The sequence below is a fragment of the Momordica charantia genome (genome assembly GCF_013281855.1).
Source record: "Momordica charantia cultivar OHB3-1 chromosome 7 unlocalized genomic scaffold, Mcharantia_2.0 BLBB01000007.1, whole genome shotgun sequence".
In the NCBI taxonomy this organism is placed as follows: Eukaryota; Viridiplantae; Streptophyta; class Magnoliopsida; order Cucurbitales; family Cucurbitaceae; genus Momordica; species Momordica charantia.
The window spans coordinates 15,837,138-15,851,658 of NW_028275165.1; the positions used below are offsets into that span (position 1 = coordinate 15,837,138).

The 14,521-nt window shown below is 31.1% G+C and overlaps 1 protein-coding gene across 1 annotated transcript; it reads right to left on the reverse strand.

Moving 5' to 3' along the window:
- Window positions 1–2,118: 2,118 nt before the first annotated feature.
- On the reverse strand, window positions 2,119–9,747 carry LOC111024351 (U-box domain-containing protein 33-like). The gene is given in 10 exon segments (XM_088126358.1): window positions 2,119–2,775; window positions 3,612–4,340; window positions 5,532–6,062; window positions 6,426–6,575; window positions 6,721–7,048; window positions 7,556–7,660; window positions 8,193–8,314; window positions 8,603–8,724; window positions 9,149–9,230; window positions 9,232–9,747. Coding segments are annotated over 10 exon segments (2,427 nt in total). The 5' UTR covers window positions 9,304–9,747; the 3' UTR covers window positions 2,119–2,589.
- Window positions 9,748–14,521: the final 4,774 nt, after the last annotated feature.

Sequence of the window (14,521 nt, forward strand, 5' to 3'; positions counted from 1 at the left end):
CTATGTATGTTCTAATTTAAGATATGTGGTCCTTTTTGGCAAATAATAATGGGAAATGGGTCAAAAACATGGTCAAACATGGCTACCGACACATGTTTCTGCAGTAAAAAGTCAACTCTAACAGGATCCCTCTTATTCGGATATGATATCGGTTTATTCATGTACCCCTCATCTCTAGTCAGACATCACATGCCCACTAGCTTTCGCTTGGTTCGTTCCTAAACCACATCGTATAGGGAGAGATTCCGCTCTGATATCATTTGAACCAGGATTCAGAATCCTGATCCAAATCCTAGGCCTAGAACATTATATTCAAGCCCTCTGTTATTTGTATATATCTATCAACCACCATACCTACTACTAGTGTAGTAGGTCTTCTTTGGTTTGTCTCCTCTATGATATAATAACTCAATTGAAACGTTGTATAACTCAAAGACACTCTACACTTAAGATGAGTTCAAAGCACATAAAAAATAACACCCATTTTTTTTGGCCAATTACTTTTAAAAGAACAAAAGAGACAAAGTAGAGAAGATAGAAAATATATATCACATATTATGAGTTGTGTGGGGAAAGTGTTGTAAGAGTGATATTTATAAAACTTTTGGATCCAGTAACTTAATAAAAAAAATTAAAATTAATAAGTTTTGTTAACCTTCTTTCTTTTTTTTTTAATGTAAATTTGTTTCTCTATTTAATAGATAAATAACCTTTCTCATTTAAAAAGTTAAAACTAATAATTAAAAATAAATATTAAAATGTAACAACATTCCACGTGCTGATTAGACTCACGAATTTAGTTATATCAGTTGGAACAAAATAAAAGCCATTGATCCAAAGATATTAAATTGGGAACACATGGGTGAAATATTTTTACAATAATTTTTTTGTATAATTATTTTGTTGTTAGCTAGCTTGCTACATCATAATTTTAAAAACAAAAAATTGACCTCCATCACTAATGTTCGAATCGACAAAAATTTTGAAGTTCAATCCTAACCTTCCTATTAGAGCGTAGAATTTGAATAATTTTTTATGGGTTAAAATACTATTTTGTTCTATATATTTTTAACTTTAGTTTATTTTAGTCTCAATGTTTTTAATACGTTCATTTTGATCCATATTCATTTTAGTTTTTATACTTTAAAAATGTTTGTTTTGGTCCATATACTTTTAAAAAGTGATTAACTTTATCTCTTTTTGCAAATTTTTAACACAAATTTTATACCTAATGAAAACACTTTAATACAAACTCATGACTATATTTCAAAAAATCTAGTAAGTAAAGTATCGTGCTAAAATTATGATTGAAAGAAATAAAGATAAAACAAAAATTGAAGGGACCAAAATGGTAACTTTTTAAAATGCATAATTAAAACAGTCATTTCAAAAGTAGAAACAAAATAAACAAAAATTGAAAGTACGTTAACCAAAATAGTATTTAAAATTTTCTTTTAATTAATACCTCCTTATCATTTTTAAAAAAAGTGATGAAATCAAAACTTTTATGGAAATGAGCATTTTAAACCTTAAAATTAGCTAGTCAATTTTTATCCTAAACTTTCAATTTCATTGAATTAAACTCTAAACTTAAACAAGTGTTGCAATTTTTACCCTCTATTCAATTTATGATAATTCACTCACTAATTTTTTTTTAAGAAAAGGTAAAAACTCCAAACACTCACTAATTTGATGAAAAACAAGCTTCATACAAAATTAAGTTTGATTAATGTACAAAATCGATCACTAAATAATTACGACAAACTTAAAAAGTTTCAACAAAAAAAAAAAAACTCTCTTATGTTATTTTTGTTTGAAACATATATGTTTTACATTTGACACATGACATGTTACCTTTTTAGGTGAAAATTACAACACCTTTCGTAAGTTTAAAATGAAATTGCAATATTTGTCCAAATTTAAGTTGCTATAAAATGAAATTGAACATTTAGGCTCTGCCAAATTCAAGGTTAAAAATGATACTAAACAAAAAAGCAAAAAAAAAAAAAAAAAAAAGGAAAGGGCAACATGGAATGACTGATTTAATTTCATAGAAGGTGAAAAGAATTTGTTTGAAATAGCAATTGTGTAAATGGCCAACTTGCTTGCAATGGTCTGATTTAAACAATCAAATCAAATATAAGCAATAGACATATATATGTTCACAATTTTTTATGTACAAATGGGATAGAATACATTACATATACAAACAAAAAGAGAAACACATTATTCACCAGCTCATTCCCGTTTGGTAATTGTTTCGTTTTTTTTTTCTTTTGGAAAATTTTTGCTAAAATATTTTCAAAATCTAAATAAATATAATTTTTAAAAACCCATTTTTGTTTTTGAACTATTTGTCGTAACGGTAAAGAACATACCGAAGAAATTGAGGGAAAGGAAGCATAGTTTTTAAAAAAAAAAAAAAACTAGAAACGAAATTGTTACCAAACCGACCTATATTCCTATTGTTCCCTCCCCCCTCTCTATCTCTTCCTTTTCTTTTTCCCCTACTTCTGGAAGGGCAGAGATTAACTATATAGAAAGAGAGAAACACAAAAAGAACACAAGAAGTGAATCAATATGAACTTACTATTGGGGCTGTTGCAACCATTCCTGAATTGCAGAACGAAGAGCACGGTTAGGGATGAGGTTTCGGTGGTCGAGCCTAAGGTTCGTCATCGGTGAAGTGTCGTGTCCACTGTCCAACCATCCTCTCAATGCCTCCGCCTCGTAGGTGAACCCATCGGCTGCCACATGAGGATCCTCCATGACTTCCTGAATATATTTGCAAATGGAAGGAATGAAACATCAATATCCATAGAGTTGTAGGTGCAAAGAATATTGTACACAGAAGATGGATTTCTCAGCCAATAACTAAAATATTTAAACTATTTTAATCTCTATACTTTAAACCACTCCCTATTTTAGTCTTTCAACAGCTTTATCATTTAATTTTCCATATTGAGTCTCTACTATAAAAAAGAACAAAAATGATAAGATCTAATGAATGAAGTAAAGTAACTTTTAAATAACTTAAAATAAAATTTTAGGACCGAACAGTACAACTAAAATTGAAACCGTAAAGATTTGTGATTAAAGTCTAGCCACCAATAGAAAAATTCTTAAAGTTCAAGGTCTAAACCGAAAGAATGGATAGAATACTCGAGACCAACTAAAGGTCCCACAAGAACTGTATTGAGCAATGATGTGAATAATTGGATAGGCCATAAATCAACTCAACTCAGTTTTCAGTTAGCTAGAAGGTTCCACAAATGAAAATAATATGCAAAGAGATGTACATGAAACAGTTCAGAAACTTGCATTCACAGCAGTTCACATATCCTTGAACTAGAAGACCATCATTTTTTTCTAATCGGGAGTCGGAGCTTTGCTCCTCTATACCCATGGGCACCCGCACCCACCTCAAGGCTCGAACTCGAGAGACATCAAGGATTTTTGGTATTAAGCTCATCGAAAAGTTTGAACTTGAGACCTCTAAACCAATATGGCCCCTTGCCAATCGAGTTGCCCTTGAGGGCTAACTAAAACACCATCATCAAAGCAAGACTTCAGGCAATAGAGAGAGGGCTAAGATTAATAATAAAACTTACTTGAAAAATGGGGCATATGAAATAAGGAGGAGGTTGCAGTTGTTGCTCCCCAGAGCCTAGGCATACTGATAGTGAACCTCCACAAGAAGCTCTCATTGGCTCAAGTACTCTCCATACATCAGACACAAGGTCTGGCCTGTTCATACTATTTGTATTGCAACACCTCAATGCCAACTGGGCCAACTGTTCCGCTTGCACGAACGGCCAGTCCCCGGCTCGTGGATCCAATACATCTTTTAATTTTCGGTCATCTATGGCTAACTGAACCTCATCTAATAATTTTATCCTCATGTCTGATTTTCCTGTTAACAACCTTAACAATACTACGCCAAATGAGAAAACGTCCAACTTTGTTGTGAGCGGAAACTCACGGTTGCCCTCTATGTCATCTCCAACAGATGTAGTTTCATCGTGAGATAGAAAATGGCATTTGCCAAATCCTGAAAGTTTAGGAACATAGTTGGCATCTAATAGTATATTTGTAGGCTTCAAGTCACGATGAATAACCCTGCAAAGTTTGTTTGTATGAAGAAATATAAGGGCCGAGCATAATTGTGTGGCAATACGTATTCGAGTTTTCCATGATAATGGGGTAGAATTGTCCTTGCAGGCTAGCCTATCTTCTAGGCTTCCATTGGCTAAATAGTCATAAACAAGAATGCAAGACTCCGAGCAAGCTCCAATGAGCGTCGCAATATTTGGATGTCTCAACTTATTCAAGACATCAACCTAACATATACATAAAATATACGTTCAATTCACTTAAATTTGAAATTTACACTTTAAAACTTTTAATGTTAATTGAGCAAAGATATTAAGATCAAAATAAGTGCCTAGCCTAGAAACTACACCTTAAATATAACATACATACACAGAAAAAATAATAAATATTGGTTAATACTTACTATATTTCTAATTAATTTTTTTAGATATATTTCTAATTAATTTACAATCACGTAAAAGAACACGAATATTATATACATACAAGAGTAAATTTTCAGTACTAAAATTGAAATTTTTTTTGTCCCAAAATATCCTCAGATATATTTCTAATTAATTATTAACATCAATTTAATGTCTAGTTTTAAAATTCAATATCTCAAACAGTTAATATCCATGCCTACCAAATAAAAATTGCATTTGACGAAGTTGCAGTACTTAAAATTTGGATGCATTAGGTTGCAAAAATATCCGACAATAAGAGTAAGTTTGAGGTGACTTTTGAAAAAAAGTGTTTTGAAGTGAGAATGTTTCTCCTACGAACTATTTTAAGTATCTTTTAAGACGTGTGTTTGGGAGTGTTCTTAGAAAAAGTACTTAATAACAAATCACTTTGATTTGCCTAACAAGCACTTTGGCTATAAGCACTTTAACAAGTGCTCTTTCACGAAGCATTTTGCATGATTTTGACTTTTTACTTATGTAATTGGAAAGAAAAAAAGTCCCTTTCTTTTCTTTTTTTTTTGTCTTCGGCAAATGAAAAAACTCTTGAATTAGAAAATCAAAATAATGGAGAAAATGAATATGTGGTCATAGAGGATCTCGAATCAGCTTTCTCAAACCACAAAAAATGTTCAAGAAGATTCTGCAAGAGTAGATGTGAAAAAACGTACAAACAAAAAGCAATACAAGAAAAACATGTAAGTAGAGCTTCATTTCGTCTTAAAAAGATATTTTCGTTTTCGGTTGAGATGAGATGATTTCTTAAATCAAGAATGATCAATAACACCAAAGATTCTCACTTTTGGTCATGAAAAAGTACTTTTAGAATGTTAAAAAATACTTTTGATTACCTAACTAAATACTATAAAGTGTTTTAAATCGGCTAAAAGCACTTTTTATTCTTTCAAAAGTCATCTCAAAATCAACCCAGATAGTTTACTCGTCATAAAGATTTAAAGGGATCCTGGCCGTTCGTACCTCGCGTCGAAATGCTGCTGGGTTCTGCATGTTATGCAAACGGAGCAGTTTTATGGCAACCTCAGTGCTATACAGCAGACCTTTATAAATGCTCCCATGTGTACTATCTCCAATCTTAAGAGAGGGATCAAACATTTGGGTTGCTTCTGAAATTTCTGAAAATGAGAACTCAGAGAAAAATTCAGCAGTATGTTCATTTGTGGCTTCTGCTTGTCTTGTCCTCATTTCCTCCACAGCTTCTTTCAGTGCTTCGTCCCGCTGCCTCAGTAACTCATCTCGATCGTTTTTGAAGTTATGCAGCAGCTGTATGGCTGAGAGAAACTTCTGCTCCAACTCCTTCACCATAAAATCAGATTCTGAAATTTGGTTCTCTAACTCTATTCCCTTGTTTTGGGCCATTTGAAGCTCCTCCATTATTTCATTTACTTGGTTCTTCACATTATCAAGTTCTTCTCTTTCTTTGGATAGAACGTCTTCAATTTCTCTCCTTTTTCTTGACTCTTCAGCATATAACGCTTCAAAAACTTTAACCTGTATTATTTAATGATAATCGTATGAGAATACAGATGTTTCTGATATCCTTGCTGTCTACAACGTGATGCAATAAGAACACCAAAACCCAAGATTTATAATATCTATGCTCCTGTTTGATAACATTTCATTTTTTGTTTTTTGTTTTTGAAAATTATGCTTGTTTCCTTATAATTTCTTTAGTATATTTTCACCTTTCTTGAAAATACATTAGAATTTCTAGTCAAATTTTTAAAAAATAATCACGTTTTTAATTAACCAGGGCCTAAAAGACTACCATTCCCAACTACAGAGTCAATGCATTATCTACATAAATGAATATTGCCATGATTTTGAATATATGACGGTAGACAACAGAATTACCCTGTCGATAGCGTCGGCAAGTTCTTTTTCAGCTTTTCCTCGCCTCATCGCCTCTCTAAAGGCTTGTTTCCGGGCATTTGCAACATCAGTTATTGCTTGTTCGAGTTGAATATAAAGACTATCATCAACACTTCCATCTTGCTGGAATCCCTAAAAAATAGAAAGCCCAAAATAAAAGAAAAAAACTTGTTATCCATTCACTTTTTCATTTTCTGGTGTAGCTGAAATCTAAGGTTCAGTGCTAAAAATTTGAATGCAAAATATGTAAGAAATGTCTTTGACTGACATTCCATACCGACAAATCTGGAGGAGATGTGTTAGGAGCAAGATCTATCAACCGAAGAGGTGAACTTAATCCTAGTCCATACTCATCTTCCTCAGTCCTTGAAGATGCCACATCCATACACCCACTATAAGAACTTGTTGAATATAAATGCTCAAAAGGGCTCCATGTCCCACTAGCATCAGACATGCTATTTGAAATTGAAAGCCTTGATGGACTGTCTATTCTGCTCCCATTGAATTGGGCAGACTGCACCGGTCTTCGACTTGCATCATTGATGTTATGTGTCTGAGGTGATAGCAGTGGGATATCTGCATGAGATTCTCGTGGACAAGCTTCCCTATTTATAAACATTAGTTGCAATAATTGTCAGATAACTGAATTACAGCCTTAAACAACAAACAAGTATGCAATCCATAATAGTTTGATAGGAATGGGGTAATTAGGGATATTAATTGAATAGTAAAGGTATGTTAGTAATTAGTTAAGAAATTGATTAGTGGGGGATACTCAAGAGCGGAAGGGTCCATGTACTTTGAATTACTTTGGAGTTATAATGGTACTTATATCTTTTATATTTCAATATTTTTTTTAGTTGTTTGGTCCTATCACAGCTACATATAACTCTCCTACTAAACCATCAGTAATATTGCCATAAGAATTGACCAGAAGTTAGGAAGTTGATTTTCCACATCATGCCTATATTTTAGAAGTTTCACCATTCAAGATTCATGTCATATCTGATACATACATCTGTTTCTAATTCTGTCAATGCCACATGTCTTTCTGACACTACAAGTCAATATCGATGGATTTAAGGTGTAGAAAGAGAGTGAGAACAACGAACCTAATGCAAGTTAACTGCCCTTTGCAAACAAATTGAATCTGACAGAAAGCTGGTGCATTCAGGTGAACATACGTAGCCTTCCTCGATCTAATTTTCGTCATTCTTCTGCAACATCAAAGAAGACAAACAATTATCACATACATATGCTATATGATCCTCAATTAGTTAACTATCTGACACCACCTTACTTCCACAACTGAGCCATCACAAAGACTGATAACCCCACAATGATTAAGCTATTAGGAATTTGTAATTTCTGTTGAAAAGGCAACTAGATAGCCATAGTCTCCCTCTTATTTGATCTACTATGGATTAACGATTGCTATGCCAATTGCCAAAACACCAATGAAGAAATGTTATGTTTTACAAACAAAATCTTTTCTTTTCATATTATCTTAATTTCCTTCAACTAATATCAATTACATTACTTCCCTACTGATTTTTTGACTTCTTTACTTTAAACTGTTGTTTCACTTTCATCCAACAGAGTATTCAGTCATGGACCATTTACCAAGCAGAGTGCGTAAAAGTGCACAGACGGAATAACTATAAACATCATTAAAAGAGAACCCTTACTTTAAGAATTGAAAGCAGATATATGTGGAAGATAAACGGAATGCAAGTAGCTACAGTGTACCTTGAGTAATGCTTGTCGGCTGCTGCACCCATAATGAGCCTTCTAATTCCAAGAAGGGAGATGAGTTCAACAATTCCCTTCTTAACTTTTTCTGATTCAAAATAAAGTTTCTCTGCCCGAGCCTGTAGTAATACGTCAATGAATAACAGAATATACAGAACCAATCCCAAATGAATTTTGAAAGCATTCCTTATATTCAAACCCAGTTTTCTTAATGATATCATCAAAAAACCCGAAAATGGTTCATGCATTATCATATCTCGCACTGTGTATTTATGATGCTTAACTATTTTCTCAACTGATGCTCACTGCCCAATAGTTAGAATAAAGTAAAACTCGCATCTTAAAACCCAATTTAGTTCAATGAAAAATGGAAGAATATTGAAAAAGAGAGAACAATGGACATATACCCCAGCTTGGTGACAGAGGAGAAGGAATCCATCAAGAATCTTATGTGCATCCTGCCTCTCTAGTTCTCGGTATGCCTTTACTTCCTCTTCTTTCATAGAACTTGCTGGAAATTTTGTTCCCACTTAATAAATGGAAGAAAGAGTTCAGAATAATTAGTCAGGCGTTTCCATAATCAAGCTACCAATTCAAGAATAGTAAATATTGCTATATAATCAGTTAAAACATCTCAAACAATTCTTATAAAAACTCCAATTCTTGGAAGTCAAACCATTTGGAATGAACGCAAACAACCTAGCAGAAAGTTGAAGATAGAATCTGATATCATCTTACATTTCTGTTAATCTCAAGAACTTAAAATATTAAATTAGCATTAACTTCCTCATATTAACCTTTAACAACTTCTAATTTACAACTACTGTTGAGCACCCAACTTCTTGGAATTCTGTCCACTAAAAGCAAGAACTTCTATCAACCTAGAGCAATGGAAATTAGACGATTAAGCAACAAAATTAAGTAAACATATTGAAATTTGTATACGAGCTTACAGATTGGAATCATCTTTGCTGGCTCATGAACATGAAGGATGCAAATCCTCCTCCCGCCAGAGTGCTGTATAGCATAGACAAAAATTCAATTCGCAGTCCTTTATATCTTTCCCCACAGCCACATAAACCACATGATTCCCGGTGCTACCAGCCATGATTCCCGCTGGAAAACTCAATTCCGTTCAATTTCTGAACGAATACACAACCAGCCATTGACGGAGAACATTCTTCTCCCATTGTACCCACATTATTATCTTCCTCTGCTAAATAAAATCCCCATTTCAGCCATTTTCTGAGTCCAGGGCTGAATCGATTCAACTTCAGGCGAGCAGGTAGGGTTTATCGCTCCCAAATTCGAGCAAATGAAGCTGAAATCCAACTCTTCGCGGAATCGGACTGGCAAACTATCTCGGTGAAGAACACAAAGCAGAATGAATCAAGAAGAACGCCAGTAGTGAGAATCTGGTTCTTGTTGATGTAATTTACAGAAGAGCTGAGAATCTGAACATAAAATCAAAAGCATTTTCATGAGAAACATGAATTGGTCCACTTCTCTCTCACTCACCATTGCAGTTGCTTGAGGAAGAAGGCTCAGAGGTCAGCTCTGTTAATATTTAAAATTTGGACTTGCCTTATAGATAAATTACAATGACGTAGAAGAACACGGATATATAAAGAATATATATTTACGTGAGAAAATTTTCAGTACTAAAATAAATTTTTTTTCTCCAAAATATCCTTAATTAATTTCCTTCTATTAATTAATTGTCGTAATAAATGAAGCCTTATTTAAGGCATACATTTATATTTATTAAAGTATCATTCTATTTAAATAATGGTTTTAACAAATAAAGAGAGTTTTAAATTTAATTGGCATATACCTTCAATCATAAATTGTGAGTTCGATCATCCACCCCTACACATGTTGTATTAAAAGAAATAAAGAATGTTTTAAATGTTTTAAAAAATAATAAATAAAGTTTTAAATTTAATTATATATGAAAATCCTTCCAATTTTGTTTACGGTTTTTGTAGTTTTGAACTTCGGACGGTGATTCTATGCACTAACGATTTTGTTTTTTTGTTTTGTTTTTTATGGTTCTTTTTTAATAATGAAAAATATAATTGCATAGTCCTCAACACCCTTGAATTCAAAAATAATAAAATAAAATTTTTATTTATGTTGAAACATATTCGAAATTGGAACAATAAACAAAAACTTGTTTCTAAAAAAAATAAGAAATATAAATAGTTGTCAAATAAATAGATTTCTTAATAAATTTAAAAGTAATAAACAAGAAATTGAAATGTTACTAGACGAGTCTTTGGTCCTTATTTACTCTAACTTCTAGCTACATCTCTTTTATTTTTATGCGATTCTTATTTTTCATGGTGGCAGTAGTACTTACTATATTAAAATAAAATATATGTAGTATATACTCAAAATATACTCTATATCAATAACTTCATATCATTCATAAACACTAGAAACCGTCTAAAAAAAATATCATTAGAGTATTATTTTATATTACTTTGTGTATGCATACAACACATACCCAAAATTTACTCTATATCAGTAACTTTAAATCATTCATAACACTGCAACTTGACCAAAAAACATATGAAGTATGATTTAACATTACAAAATAAAGTAACATATATCCAAAATATACTTCATATCATTCATAAGTTGTCCACAAAATAGTAATATTGAAGTATTATTTAATATTACAAAGTATATGTTGCATATATACTAACTAGAAATATAGTATTTAACATCACCAGAATATATGCAACATATACCCAAAATGTACTATATATTATTTAATATTGCAAAGTATATGTTGCATATACTGATTAGAAATATAGTATTGCTTTCTGACCGTTTTAGAAGGAAAAAACGGGAGGAGGGACGTCATTGTCTTCTAATTCGATGGTGATGACGAGCTTGATGATAGAGACAGGGTCTGGTGGTGAAAGCAACAAATATGAAGAGAGAGATGCAAAATTAGAGGAAACAAAGACGGCGTTGGTCGTAGGAGTTGCATCCGCCGCTCATCGAATATGTGGGTGTTGCAGTTGTGACGTTCATGGATGTTACATCGCTGCTATTGCTGATATGTGGTTAGGGTTTTGATGAGAGGAGAGAGAGAGATATCAAGATTTAAGAAGGAAAAATACTTAGTTTAGCAACTTTATCTTTATCACCTTTAAATATTTGATAATTAAAACAAAGAAAAATGATGAATTATTAATATTTAATGGTGGCAAGAACATGATTATCCTACAGATGAGGAGCCAAATATTTTCCTTCGAGAAGGAGAAGAAAATCAAGGATTTCATTCTATAATCAAGCCTAAACTCGTATAGAATAACACCTAGTTTTGCATGTTTCCTCAAATTTTTTTTTGTTTATTAAAAATGTATCACCATGGTCAAATTGGTAATTTACCTATGAGCTTTCTCCTAATTAATGAGTCTATCTATTAACAAAAGTGAAAATATTTGAGATTGGAGACATCCTATCTTAAAAATGGGCTAGTTTTGTACTTAATCTTTTCATTTATTTTAATCTTGGTATGTTAAAAGCGATCATTTTCGATAATTGTGCTTTTAACTTTTATTCATTTTAGTTTATATATTTTCAAAATATGTGTTTTTGTGACTGTTTTGGTCATTTAATTTTTCATTTTTTTTATCTCATTTCTTTTGATAATAATTTTACCATGACACTTCACTTTATTAAAATTTTTGAAATTTAACCATAAATTTGTTACTTAAAGGTTTTCATTAGGTATAAAATTTGGGTGAAATTTTTTGAAATAATTATTGAATTGGTTAGTTTTTAAAAGTAGAGGGACTAAAATGGATATTTTGAAAAGTAAATGAATCAAATAAAAAATATAGAGACTAAAATAGTATTAAATTAAACCTATATTTTGCAGCTTCTTGTAGGGATGAAACCAATAATTGCAATAAATATTTTATCTATCTGTTCCAATTGGTCGTTGGTATTTTTCGTTGACACATAGGCATGGTACATTGTACATTTCCAACTTATTAATAAATTTGAATATAATATAAAAGAGAATATATGATAAATTACAAGTTTAATCCTTGAATTTTCATGGTAATATTTAACCGGTTTTGAACTTAAAAAGTGTTACAAGTCTCTAAACATTTAATTTTATGTCTAATAAATTTATGAACTTTTAATTTTGTACCTAACAAATTTCTAAACTTTTTTTTTTTACTAGAACAAATTTCTAAACCTTTTTTTTACAAGAACAAATTTCTAAACTTTAAAGTGTCTAGTACTATTTAAACTTACCATTATATTTAGGGGGATGATTTATTAGGCACAAATTAACTGAAGAAATATCTAATAGGTCAACAACAAACTATACACAAAATTGAAAAATTTAGTTTCAGCAAATTCTTATTTAATAGGTCTTTAAACTTTAAAAAATTTCTGGTAGATCCTTAACTTTTAAATTATGTGCCTATTAAGTCTATTAACTTTAAAAACTTTAAAAATGTTTAATACATCCAACTCATGACTTCAAACATATTGGTGATATATATTTATTTTTTTAATATAATAAATATAGGGATGAATGATTCAACCAAAACTTTAAATGAGTAAGATGGTTGACATATATTTAGTCATTTAAATGAACAAAAGATGGGTTCATTTCAAGTCTTTGTTAAATAATTTATTTAAAATGTTAAATGCTAGTAATTGAAAATTTAAGAACAATGATAGAATATTTGAAAGTCTTGAGATCAAATAAAATGAGTATAAAAGTTTTAGGCAATATTTGATTTTCATAATTTTTCTAAACATACTTGTCAATGTGGATATTTTTAATTGATATTTCAATTATCATTTTCTATATCATTTAATATTGAGAGCTCTACATGTTTGTCGAAATTATTATTTAAACTTTCTTCGAGTTTTAATACGATTAAGACATCTTTTTTTTTTTGATTATATAGAGACCCTTTGACTTTTTTGTCAACATACCATGTGACTTGAATCCAATACTTCGAAGATATTTCTTGAAGTCCCAAGCCACCTAAGCTATCTCATAGGACTACTTTTTTTTTTCGTCCAATCGAAGATTCAAATACACCCTACGCATATGTTAGTACTAATTAAGAAAGAGGAAAAAAAAAACTTTAACTCATAATTGAAGTTAAATTAAGGATGACAATCAAACAAAATGAGATGAATGGAGGATTCAAGAAAAATAAAGGAAAAATTAATAGGTTGTAAATCGCATTGCCATATTTACAAATATAAATAGGATTATGATTTTGTAAATATAACAATCTTTTTAATTTTTGTATTTAGACATTTTTATACCATTCTCTTTTTATCCTTATATATCCCTCATTCACATCAATCTCTTAATGATAGGGCTATATCACTGATAGATAGCTGCGACTGATATGGTCTATCAGAGATAGATATCTTTGCTCATATACGTCCTATCATCGACAGACTAATAGAAATTTTAAGATTATTTTATTCTTTTTATGAGAGAGTTTGATCTAATTTTTTTTTTCGTTTTTATTGTTATATTTGCAAATCTATAATATTATAACTGTATTTTCAATTAACAAGAATTATTTTTATTGCAACATAAATTGTATAATTATTTTTATTTAAATCACTTTCTATTATGAATATTATCCAAAATTAGATGTCCAACCTTAGGCGTCGAAATATGGGATGCCTAAATAACCCTAACCCATGTGTCAATTTCTTTCATTTGCTTAGTGTGTCTAAGTTTCAAGTAGACTCTTATCCATGTGTTTAATTCTCAATATCATGTGTCTTTTTTCTACCTATTATTAGTATTTATATGTAACATCTCATGGTTGTACAAATTGCCGATAATGGCAATTCATGGATAAATTGGAAATGAAAAATTTAGTGGATTTCGGTGGAAATTTAGGTTGAAAATTGTGTTTTTAATTCTCAAATTCCAAATTTAGATTTTAATTTTATACTTTGTTTAAATCTCGTATTTCCTCGTTGTTCGTGACTCGTGGTGCCTCATTTTGCTCTATAATTTTATAAGACGTTATCAGCATGACTCTCTGCCATTTTTCCCTCTAAAGTAGGTCCTAAAGGTAGGTTATTTGATTTTCCTTTTATTTTCATGTTTAGTATATATCAAATTTCTAATATATAGATTTTTTTTTGTGATAGTGTTACCATGACAAATCTCACCAAATTAGACTTTACTGCCCTTGACATCAATGACAATAATTATTTGTCATGGGTACTGGATGGTGAAATTCATTTCGATGCTATGAATCTGGGAGAAACCATTAAAGAAGAAAATACAACGACGAGTCAAG